This window comes from Rhinolophus sinicus, chromosome 1, assembly GCF_057876585.1.
Source record: "Rhinolophus sinicus isolate RSI-liver-muscle chromosome 1, RSI-T2T, whole genome shotgun sequence".
Taxonomy (NCBI): Eukaryota; Metazoa; Chordata; class Mammalia; order Chiroptera; family Rhinolophidae; genus Rhinolophus; species Rhinolophus sinicus.
Genome location: NC_142501.1, coordinates 142,112,955 through 142,140,773, shown reverse-complemented (window position 1 = coordinate 142,140,773; position 27,819 = coordinate 142,112,955). Strand labels below are relative to the sequence as shown.

At 36.9% G+C, this 27,819-nt stretch overlaps 2 protein-coding genes across 4 annotated transcripts in view; one reads left to right on the top strand and one right to left on the bottom strand.

Moving 5' to 3' along the window:
• The first annotated feature begins 98 nt into the window (after positions 1 to 98).
• LIAS (lipoic acid synthetase) lies at positions 99 to 13,462 on the top strand. Of its 2 annotated transcripts, XM_019717567.3 has the most exons (11): positions 101 to 256; positions 1,091 to 1,263; positions 2,213 to 2,306; positions 2,968 to 3,048; positions 4,833 to 4,989; positions 5,074 to 5,131; positions 6,773 to 6,901; positions 8,514 to 8,659; positions 9,682 to 9,752; positions 10,538 to 10,649; positions 12,784 to 13,462. In XM_019717567.3, the coding sequence occupies exons 1-11, from the start codon at positions 212 to 214 to the stop codon at positions 12,834 to 12,836; spliced, it is 1,119 nt and encodes a 372-aa protein (XP_019573126.1). In that variant the 5' UTR covers positions 101 to 211; the 3' UTR covers positions 12,837 to 13,462. The 2 variants fall into 2 exon arrangements, with proteins under 2 accessions (XP_074180670.1, XP_019573126.1); XM_074324569.2 differs by lacking the exon at positions 6,773 to 6,901 and having other exon boundaries at positions 99 to 256.
• A 6,433-nt stretch (positions 13,463 to 19,895) lies between these two features.
• The window catches only part of UGDH (UDP-glucose 6-dehydrogenase), a 30,293-nt gene continuing 22,369 nt past the window's right edge, over positions 19,896 to 27,819 (bottom strand). For both annotated transcript variants that reach the window (XM_088790096.1, XM_074324572.2), the window contains exons 7-12: positions 25,962 to 26,056; positions 24,339 to 24,469; positions 23,980 to 24,113; positions 23,474 to 23,565; positions 23,248 to 23,358; positions 19,896 to 21,208 (exon numbers count right to left, since the gene is read on the bottom strand). In XM_088790096.1, the coding sequence (XP_088646222.1) occupies positions 21,098 to 21,208; positions 23,248 to 23,358; positions 23,474 to 23,565; positions 23,980 to 24,113; positions 24,339 to 24,469; positions 25,962 to 26,056 (674 nt within the window). In that variant the 3' untranslated portion in view covers positions 19,896 to 21,097. The remainder of the gene's footprint in view (positions 21,209 to 23,247; positions 23,359 to 23,473; positions 23,566 to 23,979; positions 24,114 to 24,338; positions 24,470 to 25,961; positions 26,057 to 27,819) is intronic.

Genomic DNA, 27,819 nt, shown 5'->3' with positions numbered 1-27,819 from the left:
CTTTCGTCATCACGTTCTTGTAGCCGTAAGGGCCCTGCGTATGGCGTCTTCAGCGCGCGACGACACTAGGCGAAAGCAACCAATCGCAAGGCAGCTCAAGTTCCAACGGGTTAGTGGTGGCTCAGGGTCTCTGTCATAAACTATGCGACGTCTTGTCTGTCTTTTTCCCGGGAATTAGTGATCCCTCGACCCTGCGAGAAAACAAGAGAGGATGTCGCTACGCTGCGGGAACGTAGCCCGCTCCGTGCGGCCCCGGGTGAGCGGCGGAGCGAGTAGGGTGCAGGCGTGGGGTGGGGGCTCCCATTGCTTCAGAATGCCCAATAATAAGGCCAGCACTTACTGAGCCGTTAGTTCTATCCAGGCACCTGTTCTAAACTTTTTTCATTTAATTCTCCCTACTCACCCATGAGATGGAGTCTCTGGTATTGGTTAGTTTGTAAGGTTCTCTGGCCGGCACTGAGCTTTTTTTCTGCTTATCAATTATCTTTACCCTGCATTTTTTTGGAGCTCTATAGGAGCCATGAGCACCCCAAATTATTACTTTGTGTTGGGCTCTTACTATGTACTGGACAACACTCTGGACGCTGGGAACACAAACCTGTGCTCTAGGCTTTAGCGGGAGACGTGGACGACTGGAGTAACAATCGTGCAGCACCCTTTTTGAATTGTTGAAAGTTCTTTTGCGTTACATGTACTGATTCATGAATCTTATAGTATTTGGCCATCTTGTCACATTTGTATTCAGATCTAGAAGCCAATGGTTTCTTATGGTCAACAGATGTATACAACTGACCCTTGCACAACATGGCTCTGAATTGTCGGGGGGCGGTGGGGGGAAGGAGATCCACTTATACCCTTTTTTCTTTCCCAATAAATACCTGTACTGTTTTCAATCTGCAGTTGGGGAGTCCACATAGGGAGGGTGGACTGTATGCATTGATCTGCGCCATTTTATATAGGGGATTTGAGCATGCTTCGATCTATTTTGGGTTGTTTTGGGGGGGGCGGGGGGGGGGAAGATAAGGGTTATTAAATAGCTTAAAAGTAAATTTTTTCCAAGCCCTACTAAATGTCATGATAAACTCTTTAGGTATTTGGAAAATATTTATGCAGTCCAGTGAGAGCAGTAAGTTCCTTGACAGATAAAAAAAAGGAATTTTTGCAGAATGGACCAGACCTTCAAGATTTTGTATCTGGTGATCTTGCAGACAAGAGTACCTGGGATGACTATAAAGGAAACTTAAAACGCCAGAAAGGAGAACGGTAATTGAAATTTTGAGATAATTTTAATGTCCCATTCCTTCATCATGCATTATTTTTAGATATAAGCAAGCCTTAGAGTATATTTTTAATCAGACTTCTTAAATTTAGCTTAAAGTCATTAGAGAGAAGTGATAACAGACATTAAACAGGTAAGTAGGTGAAATTGCTGGAATCCTTTTCTTTTTTCTATGCCCTTTGACAGTTTTCCTTCATCCTTCCTAAAACTTAACCCTCCTAATTTCCATCTCCTATTTTCTCTCCACCATCAAATTTCTTCAGAAAGTGAAGGTGTATTACCTTGCTACTAGTCTATTAGACCTTGATAAACTTATCAGTTTTTCATTGTTACTGTTTGTTGATAATCTAACTTGTTGCTTCTCCTAATCAGTGAACTTATAACCTGTGCATACCTGGCCTTAATTTAAAAGAATGGTGAGGGAATCTCATGCAGAGGGCAAATTGTTTTGCTCTCCAGCAATTTCTAGATCATAAGTCGGTGGAAGTGAAGGGGAACCTTAAGCTACATAGTCTTCACTCCGAATTTTAGAGTTTTTCCATTTAATAATCATCACAAAATGTAGAATAGAAAGTAGAGCAGAAAGTACACTTGTGGACTCTCTCCTTACTCTGAACAAATACAGAATTTTTTGTTAGTATTACTTATTGGGGAATGAGATTTTCAAAACTTCCTTATTCTTTTATTAGGATGGTGTTACTTTATACCTTTGTAAAAGGTTCACTCAAGCATAGTGCCCTGTTAGATACAATTGTCAGTGTTTTCTGAAGTGTTTGAGCAAGCCTAAATTTGATTCTCTTCTTACTCCTATGGCAGAAATTATAAGAGTTAATCTTGGATTATGGGGGAAAATTTCTTAACTAGGAATTGTAATAGAGCAAAGTAACTTCAACGCTGTGCGATTTGTTAATGGATTGTTTTGATTTTCCTCAGGTTAAGACTACCTCCATGGCTAAAGACAGAGATTCCCATGGGGAAAAATTACAATAAGCTGAAAAATACATTGCGGAATTTAAATCTCCATACAGTAAGTTGTCAAACTGTTCAATATTTCTCTTAACCAAAAGCCATAATGTTTCTACATATGTGTAACTTAAAAATTAATAAAATACATATCAATAACAGCAAGGAACGTGAATAAAGATGTTTAGGATGCATTGCTATCAGTAATGGAAATATATTTAAAAGTCATTTTCTCTGCAACAGAAACAAAAAGTAACTGTATTTCTTAGCTTATTTAATAGTTAAAAAAAAGATTTTTCTGCAACTTAGGAAATGAGGGTTTATTTGTTTTATATTACAAATTAAGAACATGCTTGTTAGAAAGTATAATATTAAATGTGAAACATCATATATGCAATCCCAAATTTTAACCACATCACTTTAGTTTTTCAATATATATCTTTCCAGATCTTTTCCTTTGCACATGTAAAATATATACATTCATGTAGTTTTTAATACATACATTCATGTAGTTTTTATTTTAAAAATGGGATTCTAATATATATATATGTGTGTGTGTGTGTGTGTGTGTGTGTGTACAGTTTGGCAGGTTAATAGCATTTTTGTATAGTGAATTTCTTCATAAATATGTTGTAAAGATGAACAGTGTAAAATGCCTGATCACTAATTTGTTCAGTTGGTAAATATTTACAACCTGATTGTATTCAGTTCCCTTTTACATACAGGTGTGTGAGGAAGCTCGATGTCCCAATATTGGAGAGTGTTGGGGGGGTGGAGAATATGCTACTGCCACAGCCACAATCATGGTAAGGCCAGCCTCAAACTCTAAACTTTTAGTCTAGAAACTGAAAGGAAATATTTTACACCTTTCTTCTAAAAATGTGCATTATGAATCTCTGATCAGATTTTTCATTACATATGAATTTATGAGAAATTGAAAAAAACCTGACAGCATAATCCAGCCTGTTATGATCTCACCTTCTCTGAACAAATCTCTTACCAATTCTTCCATCTGTCTAACAGTTAATCCTTGCTGCTTTGAGCTATCTTTTCTATTAATTTTTGGAAATGTTGCTTATGATTGCTTAACTTCTTTTCCCCCCCAAACATCAAGAATTTATTTTCCTCTTTCATGAGTCTTTCGGTTACCTGGGGTTCAGCTGATCTTCACTGGGCTAAGCTGGGCTCCAGGAAGTAGGTTGGATCCAGGTCTGCTCTACATAGCTTTGTTCTCCTTGACCAGCAGCAGTTCCAGGCATATTCTTATCATGGAGAATGGAAGGAGCACAAGAGGGCAAGCCAACCATCTATGCACATTTGAGGCTTCTGCTTGGTCATGCCTGCTATCATTCTATTGGCCAAAAAAAGTCACATGGCCAAGCCAAACAGTGGGGGTAAAGGTACAAGCTCCTCCTCCAGTGGGAGTGTCCTGTAAGTTACATGGCAAATGTTGAGATGTATAACTTTAATATGGTGGAGTAAGAATTGGGATTAACAGTGCAGTCTACCATAGTAATCCAGAGGGGTATGGAGCGTGAGGTATTAGGGTTAAACCTAAATTGTGTGCAACCAAAAGTTCATACTTGTCTGGAAATGTCTGATAAGCTGTTGAGTTATACCAGCAGGATGCTGTTTACATGAAGAACTGAGGATTCTTATGAGATAGAGCTCCTTCTGGAATAATACAGCGTCAACCAGGGAGCTTATCCAAGTTACACACCCCAATTCTTGAAGGAAGAAATGATTCTGAACACTCCATGATGGAAATCTCTGGTTTCACCCCTTACCTGGTCCCCTTTCCTGCTGTTGACTCATAGCTGGTTCCTGGGGAGAGTTCATTGTTTCAGTAAAACTCTGAGATGTTGGGCCTAAGCACCTCTGCTGTGAGTCCCCCTGTGAAAGAGTTAAACATAAAGGAGAGAAGGAGCTTTTCACCCCCAAATCACAACCCCTACTGTGGGGCTTTGAAACTCCACTGGCCCCAGAATATCTGTAATGGCTGCGCTTGGCAGGGGGCAGAACATGGTAGTGACCTGTGGCAGCAAAAGCAGTGTCTTGGAAAGAATGGTTCCCACAGAAAGCAAATTATTAACTTTTTAATGTGTTTTCTGTTTCACCTATTTAACAAAAAGGAGATGTGGCTTGTGTTTAACTCTCACAGAGACCTTTATATTGATATGTTAATTAAATATTTTAAAATCATTTTTATTAATATTAAATAGGTACAAAAGAATCTTTATAACCTATGTGTAAGTTATAAAGAATACCAATACAACTGACACCCTGACACCCCCAGTTTAAGAGTAAAACTTGAGCATTATCTTTGAACCCCCCTGTGTATGGCTTGCTGGTCCCATACCCTTTCTTTTTCCCTTAACACTATTCTTAATTCTGAGTTTATCGGTTCCCTTTCTTTCCTGTTTTACCACATTACATTTTATTCCTTAACTGTATTGTTTAGCTTTGAATGTTTCAAATTTCTTATAAACAGAATAAAATTGTATTCATTCTTTGCAACTTTATTCTCTCAACGTCATATTCTTGAGGGTCATCTGTCTACTTGGTTTAAATTGTAACATCTCTATTCTAGTTGATGGGTGACACATGTACAAGAGGTTGCAGATTTTGTTCTGTTAAGACTGCAAGAAAGCCACCTCCACTGGATGTCAATGAGCCCTACAATACTGCAAAGGCAATTGCAGATTGGGGTCTGGATTATGTTGTCCTGACATCTGTGGATCGAGATGGTTAGTGTGTCATCATTGCCTCTTCCAGAAATTGGCTCTTATTAAGTTGTGACATCATGTTGAGCAGTGGACTCTTGTTTCTAGATATGCCTGATGGAGGAGCTGAGCACTTTGCAAAGACTGTATCATACTTAAAGGAAAGGTACTTCTTTTTGCATTGTTTATGTATTTGACTTTTTTTGACTGATATAAATTCAGGTTATTTAAGGTCTTTACCTTAAAGCAGTGGTCATTAACCTTTGGGGGGGGCGGTTATAAATCCTTCTAATAATCGGCTGGAAATTACGTGGTTTTTCTTCCAATAAAAGCATATTTGAACATACAGATTCATATTTGCAGAAATTTTAGGGACTCGGGCACAAACTTATCCTTAATCCATAGAGCCCCTGCTTCATATTTGAGTTAGTCTAAACTTTGAGTAATTTTAAAAGTATAAAACTGCAGTCTTCCTAGCACTGATTTTGAATAAGTCGTCATCTAGATGTAGTTAGGATGAGATAAGCTCCCACATTGTTAAATAAAATATGTAAGTCTTGATGTAGATTTTATCTATATTCATATGCCCTTGGAATTTTACCCATAATCCACATTTTCATTAATATTTTAATCTTAGCAATTTAAAAAGCATTTTAAAAGAACTTATGCTTATTTCCTACGGCTCAATGCTAGTCTAGCACCTAGCACACATAGTAAATGTTTCAATGATTTTCCCCAATATTTTCTGTTTTTTTATAGTTCATTTTAAAAGTTTGTTTGCAACCCACTAAATTGATTTCACAAACTAATGGATCTCAATCTGTAGTTAAAAAACAGTGAATTATAGGATGTGTTCTTTCAGCATCTCTTAATATCTGTGACAGTGTGTGTATGTGGTCCTTTATACGTCTGTTCTCTCAGAAAACAGCTCCAAAAACTTGGCAGTTGGGTTTGTGGAAAAATGTATCTGTCCCAGTCATTTCTACTGCTGTCCCAGGAAGCAGCTCAATGACCTAGTTCACATTTTAATGCTTGAATTTGCGGAGATAGCCAGAATATAAATAGGAAGCTTAACGTTTTGCTTATATTTCGTTTAAACAAAGCTTTCAACTTAAATCACTGAGGCATTTTTACTACTGTTCTGTTAAAATCAGAATTTTAGTGCCATCACCCGATGAGTTCAGAAGCAGCTTTTCTGTGGAGAGTAAGAATAATTGTATACAAGTAAAGAAATGACAACCAAGGACAACCTCCATGTAATAAAAATTTGTTTAAAAGTTTAAAGAAAAACACGCATAGCGCTTGTGAAATATTTGTCCAGAGGAAGGGAGGTTGGCACCATTTGATGAATTTTAAAAGAAATCAAAATTAAAGCAATCAAATAATGTTTAAATTCACGTAAGAAATGTCCTGATTGCTTTCTAAAGAATAAAAATATATTTTATATTTAATGTTTTACTGTTTATATTTTAATTCCTTCTAAGCACTTTTATTTTTTTTAATACCTACTCAGTAGTTTAGAAGGCTGTGGAATCTCAAAATTTATTCTGATCATTATTTGCATGCAGATGTGCTTTAACCACTATATATTATTTAATGTTCTGGGTTTACTTGTGGATTTTTGTTTGTTTTGTTTTTCCATTTAACAGTTCATATATAAACATTTGTATGTTCCTGCTTTTCTTGTCAGAGTTCTACAGATGAATATGTTGAAACTGATACAGCATGAGTACTGGTGATTTCTATTTTGAGCAACAGTTATATCAGTTCTTTTCCTCAGTTTGATACTTATCTTTTTTTCTCCTAGGAATCCAAAAATTCTTGTGGAATGTCTCACCCCTGATTTCCGAGGAGATCTTAAAGCAATAGAAAAAGTGGCTCTGTCAGGATTAGATGTATATGCACATAATGTAGAAACAGTTCCCGAGTTACAGAGGTGATTACACATCCAGAGGAATGTTGGCAGTTTAGAGGGTCAGAATCAGCTATATTTTCTCACTTTTTTTCAGGGGAGAACTTCGTAATTGATTTTTATAAAGTGAACTCTTTAAAAACATATATATATGTTTATTATACAAAAATGAAAAATATAGCCAAAGAAAAGAATGTAAATATCACCCACAATATTTCTGCCCAGTAATATTGATTACTAACATGTAAGTGTATTTATACATACATATTTATACATATGTGTATGTTTTGTTAAACATAATGAGAATCTTTTCTCAATAGTATATTACAAGTGCCGGTGAGTTATTTTTTCCAAAGAATAGTTTTCAAAGAAAAAATTACACAAAGTTAATTGCTTTGCTTGTAATTCTAAAAAAAATAGACCTTTAAAACGAATTTGGCACTAATATATGCAATAAACGATATCAAAGAAAAACTGGTATCATTCAGGTGTATTAAATCTTTTAAAAAGTAGACAGTAGGCTTCCTTACTTTTTCTAATAATTTTAGTAGTTAGGAATAATTACAGATTGTTAATCCACATCAATGACTATGTTCATATTTCAGAAAACTGAAAATTACTTTAGCCTAGCAAGATTAATACATTCATTTTACTTAATTTTAGTAGAGTATTTGGCAGTGGTTTTCTTAGCTTCTCTACACCATTCTGTGATGGAGAACTTGAAAGAAGTATGATAAACAACCATCATTTCCACTAAATCTGAACATTAGGGAATATAACTTAAATTCAGTAAATACTTTCAGAAAGTAATTACTTTCTGTGTTACCAGTTTTATGGTTATTTTTAAATTCATAAATTGGTTTCCTCTCTTTCCTGTGAACTGGTCTCTGATTAAAAATAACAACCACAACAACAAATCAATTACACAAAATAAAAGTGCATTTGAATTCAAGTAAATGCTGGTTTAACATCAGCAACTTTTCTATCCTTTGGTCCTTGTCCCCATTTCAGCCATGGTGGTTTGGCCCCTGTTGAAGCACACAGCCTGTTCCAGCCCTGTCATAGCTCATGATACAACCGCCAGTGGGTGCCAATTTCCCTGGTTTCACTTAAGAAACATTATCCTTTCCAGTGAAAATTCCAGAATCATAAGGTTTTTTTTTACCTAAAAGATGTTAATGTTGCATACTAACCAGCAGAGGGCAGCTTAGTCTTTAGAAAAGAAATGAACATAAAAGTTTCAGACCTCTGAAATGTGGGTTCGGGTTAAACAGCTTTTTCTTTGTTCATCGAAATTTTCTTCTCCTCTTCCCCTTCTGTCTTGACTACCCCTTGCAGTTACTCATTCTCAGCTTCACAATTCTATTTTTTTGAGTTATTCATAAATTGAATTACTTCCATTTTAGTTTTCTCTGCCCTAGGCTTGAAAGGCCTTAAAAGTGAACAGAGCTAGAGGGCCCCATGAAGCCTTATTTTCTATCCTAAAATAAGTAACATTGGTCACAAATTCTAACATTGAACCATATGATATAATATAATGTCCGAAATGTACTTTTCTGGCTATTAGGTTGCTTGCATAACTATGTCCTTAGTTGAGCTTGTTATTCTTGCTGACAACAGCCCTGCTGTTTTCAAGGAAAGTTCGTGACCCCCGCGCCAATTTTGACCAGTCTCTACGCGTACTGAAACACGCCAAGGAGGTTCGGCCTGATGTTATTTCTAAAACATCTATAATGTTGGGTTTAGGCGAGAATGACGAGCAAGTATATGCAACAATGAAAGGTAAAGAAATTGAAAAATGAAAATTCCCATTTAATTTGAGTGATAGTAGGAACAACCTCCCCCCACTTCCCGTTATACCGCCATAGTCTCAGTGAAAGTGCCAGTAAGAACAAAATACAGTATGTGGTTATAAATAGCACCATAAAAAGGAAAGGAAGTGTGTTTTCTTAGAACTTTATGGAATAATGTGCAGGAAGCTCAGGATACGACAATTGTATCCCATTTTATTCCCTACCCGTTTATTGAGTAAAGCCATGATTTTGTCAGTCATTGGACAATTTTTTAGAGCCATCCAGGTACCAGAAGCTGTGGCGGCACGGACAGTTCAGAGATGACTAAATCCAGGCCTTTCAGGAACAGCTTCCTTGTAGCATTGTTACATAACATGCTTTGGACTTGGCTGAATCTTAGTCCAATAAGCCCATTTGTGTTGTGATTCTTGGGCTTTTTAAATTTTTAAATATAAAAGCTTTACTTTACCTGAGGGTCCTTGGCTTTCTTGCAGTTATTTATTAGTTCAAAGAGTAATAAATTCAAATAGTTATTAAAAGCTGCTCTTTACCACAATATATATAGTTTTATTAGATTTTGATGTCAGAGATCAACTCACATTCCCCAGAGCATATCTTGTACACTAAGCAAAAGCCTAATACAATTTATAATATGGATCTTTTCAGGCCTTTCATATACTACTTCATCTTTTCTCGCTAGCAGACTTCTCCAGATACCTTCCACCCCCTATTCTATTTAGCCTTTATTCCATAGTATTGGAGTTGTTTGTCCATATATTAGCCCCATATGACTGTCTTAATTATTCCTGTGTTTTCAATCCTTACCATATTTCCTGGCACATACATTCCTTTGAATGGATAGCTATAGTCTTTTCCAACATCAGGATTATAGGCCAGGATAACATTCACGCTGTTCTGAAGTAAAATTATGTTCTGAAACATTATGCTTAAATCTGCAATTTTAGCATCATAGAAACATCTGCTAATGTAATGCATGCTTTTTTTCTCTAGCACTTCGTGAGGCAGGTGTGGACTGTTTGACTTTAGGACAATATATGCAGCCAACCAAGCGCCACCTTAAGGTACAGCTACCATGAGTTGCCAAATGTTTATTGGTAATTTGAATTAAATCTTTATTGTCCACAGGTAAGATTAAGAAGCTGCTGGATTTTTAGTAAAATGTTCCATATATATATTTCCAAGTTCCAATTTCCATTTTAATAGCTGCATAAAGCAGTTACATTGGCACTTAGTTGCTGCCCCCAAAATTATATGATTTATGTGAACCTACAGAAAAAAAAATTAAAGTTGGAAAATTGCTTTCATATCCCCTTGGTGATCTTGTGATTTGTTTTAGAGTTATATGAGAGCCAGAGGTGAAGAAAGAAAGGTCAGTTAGTCTCCCTATTTTTATATTGGACATTTATTCATTCATTCAAGAAACTTTTCTTAAGTAGTGACCACATGCCAGGTACAATGCTGAGCAGAAGATGCAAGATGAGTAAGACAGTCTTGTCCTCAAGAATCTTATAGGCATGTCCTAATTTATATAATTCATGCATATACCTGTTAGTCAGTAAAGGAATGATAGAGATAATCTCTGTAGATAATCTCATTTTCTTTCTCTGTCCTTTGGAATAGTTAATATAATTGAGAATTGCTGTCTTCCGTCCTCTCTAATTCCCTGTAATTATGCTCTGGTAGAGGGACCAGAAGGGAACAGTGAGGAGGGAGAGGAAGAAGCCTGGGGCGCCTGGGTAAATTAGGACATGAAAACCACCCTGAATGCATGGGTATAGATTTTCTGTAGAATCAAAACAATTTGTAGAAATTCTAGAATCTATCAGAATTAATTCTTTAAATCTAGGTTGAAGAATACATTACTCCTGAAAAGTTCAAATACTGGGAAAAAGTAGGAAATGAACTTGGATTCCATTATACTGCAAGTGGCCCTCTGGTGCGTTCTTCATACAAAGCAGGTAAGTTAGACCACAGGGGATGGTTTTATTTATACCATAACTTTCCACATTAAAATTATAATTGTTGTGGTTGTCTTTGTGGAGAGGAGAGGTTTTTTTGGTTTTTTTTTTTCTGAAACACCCTTAGGAGATTTGTTCCATAAGGGTCATATTAAAGAAAAAATTTTTCTTAAATATAGTTTGTTCCTTAAATAAAGAACCTTGCCCCCCATACCCTCCATTAATAGTTCAGCTACTATAATGAAAGCAGAAGTCATCAGTTAATTCTATGTGTGGATTTCAATAGTAGGTTATTCAGAAATGACAAAGATCTGTCAAGCATATAACATATAATGGTTTTCTGGAAAATGTATATTCATTTGACAGGGATGTCAGTGGCATCTCCAAACTCCCAATTTCAGATCAATTTAAACCCTGAAAAGTATCTACTTGACAGCATTGCTGTTTGCACCATTATCTTTGTTTTTCTCCTCTCAGAAGCAACAGAAAAAAATGCTTCAGGTTATTTTCCCTATAGAAATTTTTCGTGTTTTTACTAGCTACAATGCTGTTTTTCAGCTTTGTAATTCTGGCTGTTGATTTGATCAGTAGTTTGAGCTGACTTATGAAAATAAAAGCCTTTTCCAATAAGTAAAAAGTTATGTGGTAATGGCCATCAAAAGGTCTATGAGAACATATCTGAAGATTGAATTTAATCTAAAGAAAAACAGTTATGATGTTTTTCTTGTCGGTTAAACTTAACAATTAAAATTTTTTAAAGAATATACAGCTACTTATTTTTTGGCTACATCTAAACTATGTTATTACTATTAATGATCTTTTAAATGACTTACATATTGGAATCTAAATCATAGATATATTTAAATTAGGCATAAATTATATTTGTAAAAATTAATGTTCAAGTATTAGTAATATTCAGTGTGTTCCTATAAAGAAATTGAAGACAGTTTAGTGAAGTAACAACTTATCCTAGTTACAAAACCCAAGAATTTGATTCAACATTGACTGACAGGGTGTGGGGACTTTGGAAACCTGTAATTATAAGTGATTTATTATTCTTCAAGTAGCGCTACTGGCAAGCTAAAACTATATATAAAGAACGAAAAACATCAGCTTCTACAGTGATTAAAGTAGAATATCATTTGAAAGGAGTTTTTATTTTGCAGGGTGTTTTTTAAAGAAAGTTTCTAATATTTATAAGGAACTGAGTTATGAACTTTTTAATAATGCTTTTTAAATTACCAGTAAGAGATCAAATTCTGGTATGTGGAGCATGAGACTCAGATGATGGAGTAGGATCTGATCGTGTTGGTTCTATCAGATTTAGATGAGATATGGAGCAGCACGGATTATTCTATCCATTACGTGGCTAGGTTATGAGCCTGGGGATTCTTGGTGATTGTGTACAGATAGGATAGTTGGAATTTTACTAATATATTAAGATGACAAAGAGAAGTTAATCAGACTGCACATAAAATCAGGCCTGCAGTGCTGACCTCTGCCAATAAGCACTGAGCCGTGCTGTAACAGTGACAGACTAAATGGAACCCTAATGACCTGAAAAGTGAATGTGTCCCTTCTAAGCAGCTAACACTGCATAGGCACACTTAGCAGGTGGAGAGAAAGCCCTTTTAAATGAAGAACTCTTACTTCTCTAGAAGGGAATAAGCTGAAGAGATTCCATCAGATGAGTCTGCTCAACTGCAATGAGGTCTGTTTTATAAACATCAGATCCAGGCTAATGTAACAGAATTGCTCTCTGAAATGAATTGTGCCAACAGCAATACTTTTGTCAATGATGAGGAATAGATAGTGTATCTAAAGTGGAATAAATGTACAGAAGCAGACCCATAGATACAATGGGGTCCCTTTATAATACTGAGTTACTAGAAAAAATAATAGAACTGTAGTGATAACAAAAATTTTTTGAAGAATAATGATTAATCATTATTTTGGTGAAAACGGCCAGTGGGGATATGTGAGGTTAGAAAATTATTGCCATTGAGATTTGAGAAGAGAAATGTCTTCTCAAATACAAGTCTTCTTTAAAGGGCAACACTAAAGTATAATTATTCTGAAATTTATTAAAACTATAGGTTGATATTAATAATGTATTTTCATTTTTCCTTAATAGGTGAATTTTTCCTGAAAAATCTAGTGGCTAAGAGAAAGACAAAAGCCCTCTAATATTTAACAAGACATTCAAGATCAAAGGAATTTTAAAAACGTGATTCCAGTTGGTAACAGAGGTGGTGTCAGAATGCCTACACTTCAGTGGATGAACTCCAGTTTTTTGTTTTAAGAAAAATATCAATAAGCTATGCATATTTAATTATAGTAATTTGTCTTTTACCATATCTTTGTCTCAGTAAACAATTACTTGCTATGATGTAATCATAAAACATCTTTGTAAGAGTTTGCTGTTAACAGTATAATTAAAAATATTTATATATTGGGGCTGCCGATTAGCTCAGTTGGTTAGAGCACGGTGCTCTTAACAAGGTTGCCAGTTCGATCCCCACATGGGCCACTGTGAGCTGTGCCCTTCACAACTAGATTGAAAACGACTACGTGACTTGGAGCTGATGGGTCCTGGAAAAAAACCACTTAAATAAATAAAAGTACATTATAAAATATATATATATATTAAAAATTTGTAGAAGATCTTTAAGCCTCTGTTACCTATACATCATGACACAATTCATTTCTGAAAAAGAACATACTGTGATGAAACAATGTAATTAGAGATTGATCAGTTCACTCATAATTAGCATGTGTTCTTTGCATAATAAAACATTGAAATAATTTTAAAAGGCTTACAATTTTGAGTGATGTTTTTACACTGGCACGACTACTTTAGATCTGCAAAATAGTTTTACATTAATACTTGTTCAGGACCTCTGTGAAACCAAGACCATGGTGTTGTCCAAGACTGGGAAATATAACCTAAGAATAACAATATTAGTGCTCATAATAGTTTGCTACATCGCATGTACGCTCCCATTTATTCCTTTTATTCCTCATATCTCTCTGGTGGGGTGTTTGTACTATATGATAGTAATGACCTGAGGAAGGGATTTCTTTCCTAAGTAATAGGAACTTTTGACTTCGAATTCTGTCTTTTTACATCTCACAAAGGAAGTCTTTAGATGACTATACTGTAAAATATGTAATGTGGTAGCCAGTTTGGTTTTGAATTTTTAAATATGTGAACTATTATTTTTTCACAAAAATAATGCACAGCTTTGAAAATTAGTTAAATTTTAACTTGGGAGCCATATATTCTTTGACTCACTTTATAGATCCTAATAAATTTTGCTATGTAAAATTAACCCCATTAATTTTAATCTCTGGCAGCCACCCTCCCTAAAATCTATGCTTTCACAAGAATAATTAGACTCTGATTTTGTAACATAATCTGGATATTTTCTAATTTTGCACACTGGAGGGTAAATGCTAACAAAACATTTTAGCAAAAGAATCATTTTGTCAAATGAAATTTTCATGGAATCCCAATGTAAAATAAAATGGCATTTTCCTAGCACAATGTGTGGTAACAACTATATATAAAAACAGTGACTGATAAAATGAAGCAATTTTGATAACAATGTGAAATTGGAGTCACAAATGACATTTGCAGTCTTGTCAGCCTCAGCAGTCTACTTATTCGTTTTATTTTGGTTGCACAGTAATGAGAAAAATCCTGACACAGCTAAGTAACTAAACTAAGAAATATTAAAACACCTCATCTTGCAATCTCAGGATACTCGCCGGTTAAACTTAATCCAAAAACTTGAAAGAGTAGCAGGAAATGTTTGTTTCAAAGTGGAATTATAAATAGTCTCTCAATGTATGTTATTCATTCTCTCATTATTGCGTAACTGACCATGATGCTGTAACTAGAGACCAAATGCCAGGGTATGGCTGGACATTTGAATGGTGAACGAGTACGGTAGAGGTATACTCCTTTGCACAACTGTACAAGAAAGGATAGGCTTGAGTTTTAAAAGGCCAGGGCAGAGCTTTGACCTTCCTAAACAATGATGCATTAATAAGCACATTTAGATGCACAGACATGGCAGGAGGTCTATACAAAAATACTTGATTGGGTAGCACAAAATAATGCATCAGTGGTCTCCAATGTATGAAAATGTATGTGCCCATTTCACTATGTCTGATCTCTTCCTTTCTGTAGCTCAAATGGCATTTTTAAGAAAATGAAAGTGATAAATGCACATGGTTTATAAGAAGTCAACAGTACAGAGTACAGAGGTCCCTGGCCCTTTTCAAACCACTGAATCAGCCAACCCTGAAAGCCACCTCCTGTTTGGTGAGATAATAAATGTCTTTCTTCATGACACCAGTTCGAATAGGATTTTCTCTTACTTGATGCTGAAAGCATCTTAACTTTAGAAGTATTACATTAAGAAATGTGAGCACCAGTGGCCGTAGGCAAAAAAAGGGAATAACACCCAAAAACAGATTCAGAATGTGAGTAGAGCAACACAGCAGCAGGAGCAGCAGCTGAGGGATCTGAGTACATGGCGTACATCCCCCTGGGGACTCCAGCAACTTAGAAGCCACACACACACACACACACACTCACGCGTTTATGCTAACAGTATACTATTTTAATGTATTTTACATTGGGCTTCCATAAAAATGTCATTTGACAGTGATTCCCTTGGTAAAATTTTGGCCACTACATTTTAATTTTCAAAACCTCTTCTCTGGGCCAGCCCGGTGACTCAGGCAGTTGGAACTCCGTGCTCCTAACTCCAAAGGCTGCCAGTTCGATTCCCACATGGGCCAGTGGGCTCTCAACCACAAGGTTGCCAGTTCAACTCCTCAAGTCCCGCAAGGGATGGTGGGCTCCGCCCCCTGCAACTAAGATTGAACACGGCACCTTGAACTGAGCTGCTCCTGAGCTCCCGAATGACTCAGTTGGTTGGAGCACAGGCTCCCAACCACAAGGTTGCCAGTTGGATTCCTCGAGTCCCTCAAGGGATGGTGGGCAGCGCCCCCTGCAACTAGCAACAGCAACTGGACCTGCAGCTGAGTTGTGCCCTCTACAACTAAGACTGAAAGGACAACAACTTGACTTGAAAAAAAAGTCCTGGAAGTACACACTGTTCCCCAATAAAGTCCTGTTCCCATTCCCCAATAAAAATCTTTAAAAAAAAAAAGCTCTTCTCTGATAATTCCTTTGTGTTTATTATTATTATTATTTTTATAATAGCATCCTGTACCTGTTTCTTAGCTGCAATTTCTTCCAGTTTTCTCTGACAATTCGCTTTTTGAAGTTGGGGTTCCTCTGCATTGAGCATTGTCTGTTCCATGTGTTTGTTTTGTTTCTGCCTTTTGTGTTGAAAGCTCTGCTCAAATGTCTGGTGATGCTTGGCTCTACATACAGACTATGAGCCACTCTAAAGCTGAAGGAAAGCTGCGGTAGAGGATGCTATCTAACTGATACAGAGCTTCACCGTAAGTGGGGGATGAGCTGGATTTTTCAGTGAAGGACTCACAAATGTCACGATTATTTCCCTAAAGCCATTCAAGTTGTTTTTCTGGGTTTTTTTAATCTGAAGTCTCCTGCCTGGAGGGTTATAAACTGCTGCCAACTTTCTCAGAGCCAGATGGCTTAAAGCAAGTATGCTAGGGCAGTGTGGGTCTCTGTTCCGTATGCAGGCTTTAATGTACTTCCCTTGCTTCTTCTAGCATCTCCCCAAGTCTGAAACTTTCCCCTGAAAATAAACCTTTAATATCTTATGAGTAAGGGGTGAGAAAGGTTGTTTCTTGTTGTGAGGTAGGGTAGAGACTTGGATGCACCTATTCCATATTTAATCTTCCAACAAAGTCCCATTTTCAGGCCCACACCTCAACTCCACCGTTTGGGGTATCCGGTGTCTCCAATTATTGAGAGTCTAAGGGGCTAATTACCTGCATCTAGAAGGCAGTCCTTTGTGTGGGCGTTGAAGTTTCTGTTTGCTCTCCTTTGTAGTTACTAGCCTCCCAATGCTTTCCACCTTCCAAAATTTGGTTGACATAGCTCATCCACGAATGTCTCCTCTCCTGTTCTCTTTGTCCTTGTCTGTTTACAGCTTTCTTATGCCTTTACTGCCGTTTTAGTATGGTTTCAGGAGAGAATAAAAATAGCACGTGTTTAATTCAACCCTAACAACCAAAAGTCCAGTCTTTTGCGCTGCTGGCTTTGCTTTAGGGCAAACGCAGCTGGAGTAAACTTTACCTTTGTGACCACACTGCCTTTTTATCATTCAGGGCTATTTTCTTATTTAGTCAGTTATTGCTGTATGTCTTACCTTCTCTACAAGGTTGCTCGTTCATCTACGTGTCCTCCATTTCTTAGCACCCCACAGCATCTGCCTTATAATCCTCACACCTAAGATGAAATATTTTAAAGAGTTACCTGACTGTTAGTACAAAGGAGCTTACCTCGACAGCTAGACCTTAATTTCACTAGTTCGTCTTGCCACCTTACCCTCTCTTCCCCGTTTCCAGCCTCTTGTAGAACCTCAGAGACCCCTTTCTAAGTGAGCAGTTAGTTGGGAGTCCCCGGGAGGGTGAAGGGAAAGTACTCACATCCTTTTCATCCGTTGCTTATGCTGTTTGGCCCTCCCCACCTTCTGATTCTTTCCTTGGAATGTTATTCCATTCTGCCTAAGGGCACAGGTACTCATTCCTCCTAACACCTCTATAATGAGGATGCCTAATTAGGAACTTCAAGAAAAGGTCCTATTCAAACTGTTGTGACCTTGAGGAAGTTACTTCATCTTTCTAGCCTTCCGCCCTTCATCTGCAGATGGGAATAGGACTTATCTCAAAGGAGTTGTGAGGAACAGATGAGAAAATACACCTAAAGGCCTTAGCGTAGTGCCTGCCCTATAATGCTGTGTTAATTACTGTGCTCGTAGTGATTCCAGAAACTACCCTCCACTCGGGTTCAGTGGGACCGGCTTGTTATGGTGTCTAACGGGAGTACCTGCCTACCACCCACTGTGCCAGTAAGATCTTTGTGTAAACATTGATATCATGTAATCCTCATGACTTTTTGAGTTACAGATGAAGTATCTCTATTTTAAAGATGATGAAACTTAGCCAAGATATCACATGCTAGTAGGTGATGCATTTAAGACTTAAAGCTGTAAGTCTTAAAAAAAAAAAAAAAAAAAAAAAATCCTGTCTTATGTGGAATAACAGGTGATTTTGCAGAGCACACTGTGGGAGAGCTTTTCTTTTTTTTTTTTTTTTTAACATTTTTTGCGGGGAGGGGAACAGGACTTTATTGGGGAACAGTGTGTACTTCCAGGACTTTTTTTCCAAGTCAAGTTGTTGTCCTTTCAATCTTAGTTGTGGAGGGTGCAGCTCAGCTCCAGGTCCAGTTGCTATTGCTAGTTGCAGGGGGCGCAGCCCACCATCCCTTGCGGGACTCGAGTAGTTGAACCGGCAACCTTGTGGTTCAGAGCCCACTGGCCCATGTGGGAATCGAACCGGCAGCCTTTGGAGTTAGGGGCACGGAGCTCCAACCGCCTGAGCCACTGGGCCAGTGGCCGGACCCAAGATTTTCATTTTTTATATACCCTTCTGTAGGTATTTTTTTTTTACCACTCCCATGTATTATTTTCAGTTTTAATTAGTTAATAAATCTCACCAATATACATTAACCCCCACTAAAAATATTAGCTAATAAAAATAGAAACTGTATTATCAATTAAAAAAAAAATCATGGTCTTTAAATTTCTTAGTAGGGGAGTTTTTCACACAAAGCTCACAAATTACTGTTACCTCCTCAGTTACTGTTTTTTTTCTTCCTTCCTATCACAAACATCACATTTACATTGCTCTATGAGTCATCTTTTGCCCATTTTCCTCCACTTACCAATTCTCCTACCTTTTAGTCAGTAACTGTATTTTTTTATACATCAATAGTAGGCATTGAAACATGCTGCAAATAAAAAAGTGCCTAATTCTATCTGCTTTAGCAAGACATTTTTGGGTTATAATTCCTTTACTAGAATATAAAATTATTAAGCATAATACAAGAATACCAGGGATGCCAAAAAATATGTATACAAGTGGACACTTTGGTCAACATTGCTCAAACAGTAGTTCGCCGTAATCAGAAGTGTCTGGACGCTGATGGCAACCACTCTGAGCACCCCTTGTAATTGCAGAAGTCAAACGTGACTTGTATTCATCTTTTGTTATCAGCATATATTGAGTATTACAATTTTAATAGTTTTCCTTTCTTAAAATGTGTATACCTTTTTTTGGCACCCTCTGTATTTTCAAGCAGCAATGTAAAGCAAATTCTAATTAATAAGCTCATCCTTACTTACAGATCTTATGAGTAAGGGATCGTGTTATGTTCCAATACTCTGGTGTTTGTCTCTTTTAGGGCTCTGCAAACATTTTCTTGAAGGACCAGGTCGCAAATTTTTAGGCTTTTCAGGCCAAGGGACAAAATCGGGGACTTACATAACCATTTAAAATGTAATCACGTAAAAATGTAAAAACCATTCTTAGCTCACAGGCGGCTGGCCAGATTTGGCTCAAGTTAGTTTACTGATACCTAGTCTACTTGCTAAATTTCCTCCCTTTCTTGCATCATTTGAAAGTATGATTGTCATGCAGTGACTCAGTTCCCGCTCCCCGCACAAGAACGCAGGATATGGTGAGGCCAAAAAGGAACAACAGAGCAACAGATAGGGGAGTCATACCACTATACTCTCGATGGTGGCTGGTCGAGACACAAAAGCAAACATCCGCCAGAACCCCAACGAGGGGTCCTCCTGCACCCCAGCTTCGCCGGCAGCTGGGCGAGACAAAGGAAGTAGGATCAACACGATCCGCAATCCGCCACCCGCGCTTGGTAACCCACCTGCTAGACGCATTCGCCGTCCGCTTCTCTGCCAACCAACCAACCCCACTTGCTAGCTGCAATTCACCGCAATCCGCACCTGCCAGACCAGCCAGGGCAGTTATATCAGTGGCCAATGGCTCACTGGTTACAGCTGATGGCCAACTAGTCACAGCTGATGGCCATCTACTACCTGAGCCAGCACCTTTCCACGTGAGGTCGAGAGCCTGGAAACGACTCTCCTGTCTCTGTTCCCACAATGATGCAATGCCCTTTTCTCAAAAACGTAAGGAGTGACTTTTTCCTGTCTAACGTCAGACTGTCATGACTCAGTTATTTGCACTGTGACAAAAAATACACCCACACAGTTGTTGATGCAGAATTTTTATTTATGTGTTTGATATCTATACAGATATTTCTGTCCTTTATTTGTTTCTGTGTTCTTATTGCACAGCATTAATTCCTAAAGGATGAGGCCTATATCTGCTTAACTCAGTTGGTACACTTTCAGCAGAGCATAAGCATCAAATGGATATCTGACATATTTCAATAATAACAAAACAGAAGAGAAACAATCAAATATAAGTCAACAGGAGACATAAGAAAAAAGCAGATGGAAATACATACAAAAATTCTTATTTTAGAATTATGCGATACGTAATTCACAAAACCTGTCTTTACATTTATATATGAGATTATATTGGTTTTCTTATATAAAGAAAAGGGGAAATTGCAATGAATAATGGAAATAAAAATGCAAAGTCAAGGTATTTTTGGCTCTTGGACTAAAATAATAATGATCAGTGAGGAAAAACGAAAAGTGAAGAGGAATGAAATAGACCACTACTGATTCTTCTGTTCATGTTAAAAAATAAATTGCCTTTTACTCTTATTTGGATTGATTGGAAATGGGAGTGATGACCTTTTTGGGCTAAAAAACCAATGACATGGCTCATTAAAACGAAAGGGTTACTTCTAACATGGAAGCATAGAAAAAAACATAAGCATTTTAAAAAAAAGGTAAAGCACAAAAGGCCCCATTTTGTCTATTGCATCCAAGAAATGGCTTGGAAAACACATTATCCAAATAAGCCAGAAACCTCTAAGTGACACTTTCTGAAAGGATAATAGGGTTAGCCCAGCATTTAGCACAGCAATTGTACGGTTTAAAACACATATTTAATGACAAGTAAACAAACCGATGATCAGAAAAACTGAAGAGTGCCTTTCTGTTTACAATGCGATATTAAAGTGCTGCCTGTGGATATTTTGTAAGTAAAAAGTGTTTGAAGTTTAATTTTTATTTTACAAAATTCGACACCATTAAAATCAACATGATTATTTGCCACTCATCCAATCACTGAGGTAACATTATATTATAAAAATATGTAAAAAATATTCTAGATTCATAATTACCAGATATGCTGATTCCCATATAGCTAGTATAAATTGATTATTAAAAAATAGTTTTGTTTCCTTAAAAACACTTGGTTCATTTACCATTAAATATCTGATAGATACTTGCTATCCTGAAGTACCAAAAAAAAATTACAAATAAAAATGGCACTGTCTACACTTTGGGTTTCTTGTTAGGCGGATCCTGCAGACTGAACTTGGGAATTTCACCAGAAGGAGCATATGGAATTCTCTTTGAAGACACCTTTTTGCCAATTGTTTCAATCTAGGGGGAAAAAAGATTTTAGAAAGAAAACTATTAACAATTATAATACATAAATGTAAAAACTATAATGAAGTATAAGAAAGCCAAGATTATTTTTTCTTTTTAAAAGCAGACAATGTTCCTCAAGTTGTCTCAGTTGCAATGAAATATCTTTGGCTCCTTCCCTATTTTTTATGTTCCTGGAGTCAATGTACATGCCATGTTTCATATTCATATCTAGACACCCTCACTCCTGCCAATCCCAACCCCAGAACCCTTCAGAGTAGAGAATCACATGCCGCCACTGTTTTAGTAGCATGTATGAAAGCAATTAAGAGACTAATTCCAGTTAATTCACATGCTCTCCTATACTCTATTCTCATGTCCACTTTCCTTATTCCAAAAAACTTGCAAAAGCTGTAATAACAGTTTTTAGGAGGTCAGACTTCAGAGTCTGAAAGGCCCCAGTTGGAATCCTGACTGGTAATTGCTATGTTAGCTAAACTCTCTAGGTCTTTCTTCTTTGTTTGTATTAATTCCACCTGCCTCAAAGGGTTGTGGTTAAGGATTAAAGTATTCAGCACGGTGTTTTGCATACAAGTCAGCCTTCAATAAATAATTTTTATTTTTTATTTTGCCGATTACATTTTACACTGTTTTTATATATCCAAAATCATCGATCTTATCTTTAGACACTGCTTCTTTAATAGCCATAAGTTTATCTCCTCTCTACAGCAGAGATAAATATACATGCAATTTTCTTAAATGTCTTTTGAATTAAAAATATTTAATTCTGACTTGTACCACAAAGGAAGGGTTTCTGCTTTGTGTTAATTGATTGTCTTAGTTAATGACATCTATTAATAAAGTCTGGTTTTTTTCGTGATTCCATTGCTAATTGCTTTTTTCATCCTTACTAGGGAAAGTTAACATATAAGAACTCAAACTCAGTTTAAATGTATACCTCTTTATATAGCTTCTCCCTTAGATGCGTAGAACAGGAATAAGAGAAAATTTACCTATGCCTTGCAAATACTTTTTAAAAAGTAAATTTCTGAGTTAAGTCCTGACTGGGAAAAGTCATGTTGTTATTCACTGAAGAGGGTTGGGCCAGAAGAACCGCCAAGGCCCTTGGTGGAGTATTAACAGACAAGGATGCCATGTGACGCTTGGTGCAAGTGAATCTCTCAGGAATGAGAAATGGACACTGAATTCTAAATAAGAAGGCTCTTCAGCAAGTCGGTGACAGTTTCAGAGAAGCAGATATTCTGAACAGTAGGTGAGGCCTTATTGTGCTTCCAGGACAGCTGGCGCTGAGCAGACGCGCACGGCCGGCTCTGAACACCGCCTGTCTGCTCTGCTGGAGGACCACGCGGACAGCAACCCCCTGGCACATTCTTTATACTCCCTAACCTCCCCCTGAGCCTCCCAACCCCATACATACTGCTGGGAGGAAACAGAAAGTAGCTCCTTCTTAATAATACTTTTGGGACCCCTGGTAGAACTGAAATAGATGCAACATATAAACGTACTATTCTAGGCAGAGGTTCTGTCAGTTCTCGAAGCATTCCATAATTAATTGATAAACTCTGAATGAGAAGAGGGCCAGTACCACTGAAGTTTCCATTACGCATTTTGCAGTTTTCACCACATTTGTACAGGAATAAAAGCCCAGGCCTCTAAGGGGGGCAGTGTGCTGCAAACAGTTCAGTATAGCAGGCTCGTGCTCCAGTAAAAAACTTTGTTTAGTATTTTCTTACTTGATCTTTATATGAGATAAGGCAGGGCACATTCTGTTCCTATATGATAGGCAACTGATGACTTCCCAGGTACTATGTAAGGGAGACAAACACTGAATGACCTTTAGATCACAAATTTAGGGAGGGAGTGGAAGACTTACAAAAATCCCATAGAGACTTCCCAGAGAACTGATTCACAACCATGTTGCCTCAGAATCATGTTATTGCTAAATGAGCAAATATTAAAATTCTAAAACACAAAGCCATTAAAAAGCACATGACCAAACAAATAAAACCAAACCAGCCCAGGATCATGATTACCTGAAAGCCAATGGTTTGTAGTTCATTGTGGAGCCCGTCCAGGACACGTCGTCCATCAAAGATAAAGGCTGGCTTCAGCATTTTTTTGTGAATACGTTCATAATCTAACTCCTAACAAAGATAGATCCAAAGGAATAATTAGAACATCTACATGAGCACATACTCAACCCCAACTGATACTAGAACACCTCTAAAACTTTCCTTAATACCATTTCTGTCGCCTCACCTTAAACATGTCCCACTCGGTGCAAATAACAACAGCATGGGCGCCATCACATGCTTCATACGGATCCTTAGAAATGGTCACGAGTCTGGACACTGTAACAACAGCAGCAACAAAAAACTGTCAATAGGAAAGGAGTTATTTGAAATTATGTATTTTTAACATTAGGATTGCAAGTGGGCTTGAAGGTCTGAATGAAATGGAATAGTCTGGCTGAAGTGTCACTGAGAGTGATGATGTGGGGCCTGGAGCACCCCCAATCTTACCCCAGAAGCATCTCCTTGGAACCTCTAGAGCTTTTTAGAATATGTAGGAAATATCGTTAAAGTAACTACATCACTTCAATTCAAAGCTGACAAAGGAATGCCTAAGAGTTTGATTTTAGACAAATGAGGTTGAAAACAGGGCCTGCCAATGATGTAATAAAAGCTGAACCAACAAAGGTTTCTGGAAAACAAACAAGTTTTGGGGCCTATACTCAAAGTCACTCATAAGACTCAAGGCCTTACCTTGGTCATCCTCTGAAACTCCTGGATGAGAAAGATCCACAACTATTTGTTCCCTTGGTACTTTTGGATCATATATATGGAGGTGTGCACCTTCATCCATCAAATATTTGCTAACGTATATACTAGAAGATTCTCTGAAGAAGAAAAAAATCAGTATTACTAAGCTGTTTAAATGGCATATACTCTAATACCTTAGAGGTTTAATATATAGGTACGATCCTATTTCTTGTGAGATTATGGATGTTTATTTTTATTCTTTATAGTATATATATTTCACACACACACATCCACCAATCAAACAGGATAAGATATGGAATTAACACACTCAACTCGGCTGAAACATTTTAAAGAACTGATACCTTGTATCACCAGTGTCCTTTTTGAATGCAAACCCCAAAATCGCTATCTTCTTATCAGTCACTGTATTAAACAGACTGTCTATAATCCGGGAAGCAAATCTTCTTCTCTGGTAGTCATTTATGTCTATGACCTGAAATTACATGTACAATTATGCAATGATTAGTTAAAAGAAGTGAAGCTTGTGCCATACATTGCTCAGATTTGTATCATGAGTACTACTGTATGAATCCAAGCCTTATAAATTAATGAGGCAAAGATTAACCAACCTCTATAGTATCTACAGATTAAAAAAAAATTTATCCCCCACGTAAAGTCATACTAAAAATTTTAATGTTCCTATGGCTTATCTTTCCATGCTTCAGGCTGGGATGGATGTAAAAACGGGGAACACGCTAAGTTTCAACCCCATTTGAGGTCCAGCTCCGAAGCCAGCCTAAATAAGGTACACAGAAAACAGTGTTCTCCTTAGACAACTTCTCCGAACCCTGTGGAAGCAAGACTGTAAGCAATCAAATCCCAAAGTACTCCCTCATATGCTTACCCTCACCCCTCACCAAAATTGAGTGTGAATCGAAAGTGGACAAAGAATAGTCAAACAATATACAGAGAGTTACAGTTGCCTCTTGATGAACCATAACACCATGAAAATTTGGCAGTTTTTAACTAAATGTTCAGTAAAAGTATCTGATCACCTGTCTGTTACTCTTCTAAGAGTTTATAAACAAGACTTCATATTGGTAGCTAGATGAATGTAAGGAAAGAGACTTTTTTGTGTGTGTTTTTTTAAAGATTCTAAGCTAGGGCCTATATCAAACCCTGGGAACTTGGGAAATGAGCCCAAAGTATTGGAAAATCAAGCCTTTACCTGCATTTTTCCCACAATGGACAGTAAGATAAAGCCATCCTGATGGATTGAGTGAAACAAACTTAAAAGCGTACATTTCCATTTAAAAAACATGCATTTCCTTACATTTCCACCCAGTGCTGAAATCTGAAAAATTATAAACTTGAGGGGAAAATATTGGGGAAAGGTATATACACTGGCTGGTGTCTTGGACAAATCACTTAACATCTCTAAGTTTCAACTTCCTCACCATGGGGGATGATGTTAGTGATGAGGACTAAAATGAACACTAAGCAAAGGACTTAAAAGAGTCCCTGGCACAGAGTAAGCCCTCAATAAATGTTAACTCTATTTCCAGTTTTGGAAAGGTTTTTTAATTTTAGCTCTGTGACTCTCAGAGGGACAAGACAAACATCAACACATGCAAACCACTTGAAATCATTATAGGTTCTTCCTGTATTTTGATTTTAATGCCTTTCAAGATATAGAAGAATTATAATTTAGAATACGTTCTTGCTTTACTGTGGGAACAAGTTTAGTTATAAAATTAGAAGAAATACTGGTTTATCGGTTTATCAGAAACTTCCATTACAGTTGATTAGCAAAAAAGACAAATTAAAAATATAGAAACCCAATAATAAACCTAAAATTAAATATTGCATATAATAATAGTTGAGTTCCTGGAATAAATAAATCCTATCAAAAATATTTCACAGAAAAAGGGTAACATGTTTTATTTAGACGTTAATCATCAGTTGTTGACTATAAAGCTTAATACCTGCTGCCAATAATGAGCTACTTCAGGCAGATTCAGGGCCTCACAGAGATAAACCAAATTCAGAACATCTTTTTGAAAGCAGCTCCCACCAAAACCTAAAGAAAAAGAAAATGACAATATTTTCATTTAGGAGCCACACAACCGAATCACGTGACAAATTTCTGTCACACTAAATCAGAAGACCTATGCTAGGATTTTTAATACTAAAATTCAGATATTGGAAAATGAATGGGTTTATAAATTGTGTGAAATTTGCAAGCAACTAATCAATTCTATAAAGAAATCTCAAATAATTTTTTAGCTAAAGTTTTATTATAGCTATATTTTCTATTTTTTTCTTCACTCATCTGGTATTATTGCACCACATATCTAACTCTAGCACCAGGCTGGCAAACCTTTATAAGCCAGATAATAAATATTTTAATCTTTGTGGGTCATACAGTCTCTGGCACAACTCTTCAACTCTGCCTTTGTAGTTCAAAAACCATCATAGACAATATATAATCAAATAGGCACCGCTATGTTCCAATAAAACTTTATTTACAAAAACAAGCTGTGCGCACCCGTTCTAGTGCAACACAGTATACCGTGAAGGTTGGCATGGGCTCGGGAGTCAGAAATAACTAGCCACTCAATAGTTGTATGACTCTGAGAAAGTTGCAAAATTTTCCCTGATCCTCAATCATCTCCATAAAGACACCTTCATAACAGGTTACAAAGATTAATATAGAGATATATAAAGTGCTGATGCAGAACGTGGTATATAATATGCCTTTAGTAAATAGTTGCTATTTTTATTAAATGGTAGCTAGAAGAAAATATCAAAAAGATAGAAGAGGCCAGGGAAAGCACTATTAGGAAATGGCGTAAGGCCCCGAAGTGCAGGACAGGTTGCCTATGGCCCTATAAAAGGTTCTATTTACTTTTATATCAACCTTATTAACATATCAAATAATACAGTCAGTTTTTATTATACTCGGTAGTTATGTCCTACAAAATTGCCACAAACACTGAATTAGCAAATGCTGAAGCACTGCTCCTAGGTAAAGTGCAGTCAGGTTCCTGTAGTTTCTGGTCACATTTTCATCAACCAGTCAATACATAACCTTGTTTTATGTGTTTCTATTTATAGACACCTTATTTAATATGTATTGTTAGTTCCTTAAGAGTAAATTCACAGTCAACAGCACTATAACTTGTACCTGAACGAAGCTTATCTAATCATATACATTTTCTCCCTAAGGCACAGCACAGCTTTCTGGCACTTCAGAACACTAGATAGAACTTCATCAATATACTTGGGGGCCATTGTAAACAGTGAGATCACCAACAAAAAGCACAAAATGTGAAAAACGGGGCATTTAATAGACCACAAAAAGAGCAGATGTTTGCAGCACTGAAAGGAGGCAAAGGGCAATGCCTTATTCAGCTTCAGCTGAGAATGTGACTCAAATTTTTTGCTGCTCTGTTCATGTCTGCAAATAAATGACCACGAAACACTATGAGTATTGATTTGGGGGTTACAAATAAATTTTAGTGAGTAAGCTAACTCACAAATACGGAATCTGCAAATAATAAAAATGAACCATATTTCACCCAGGCCACATTCCAAAAACATTAGTAGGAAAAGCAAATGATAGTGAATTGTTTATTACCTGCTTTGATAAGGTGTTACTTGAGTTATTTACTATGTGGTCCCCCAAGTTTATTCTTCCTAAATAAATACAAATTTATTCCTTCTAAAACACTGAACTATGTTTCTACTAATCAGTCAGTAATTATGAAACAATGCAAGTAACTGCTGCCTCACTTAAAAAGTGCATGAAAGGCCAAAGGCTGCATGTATAATGGAATAATT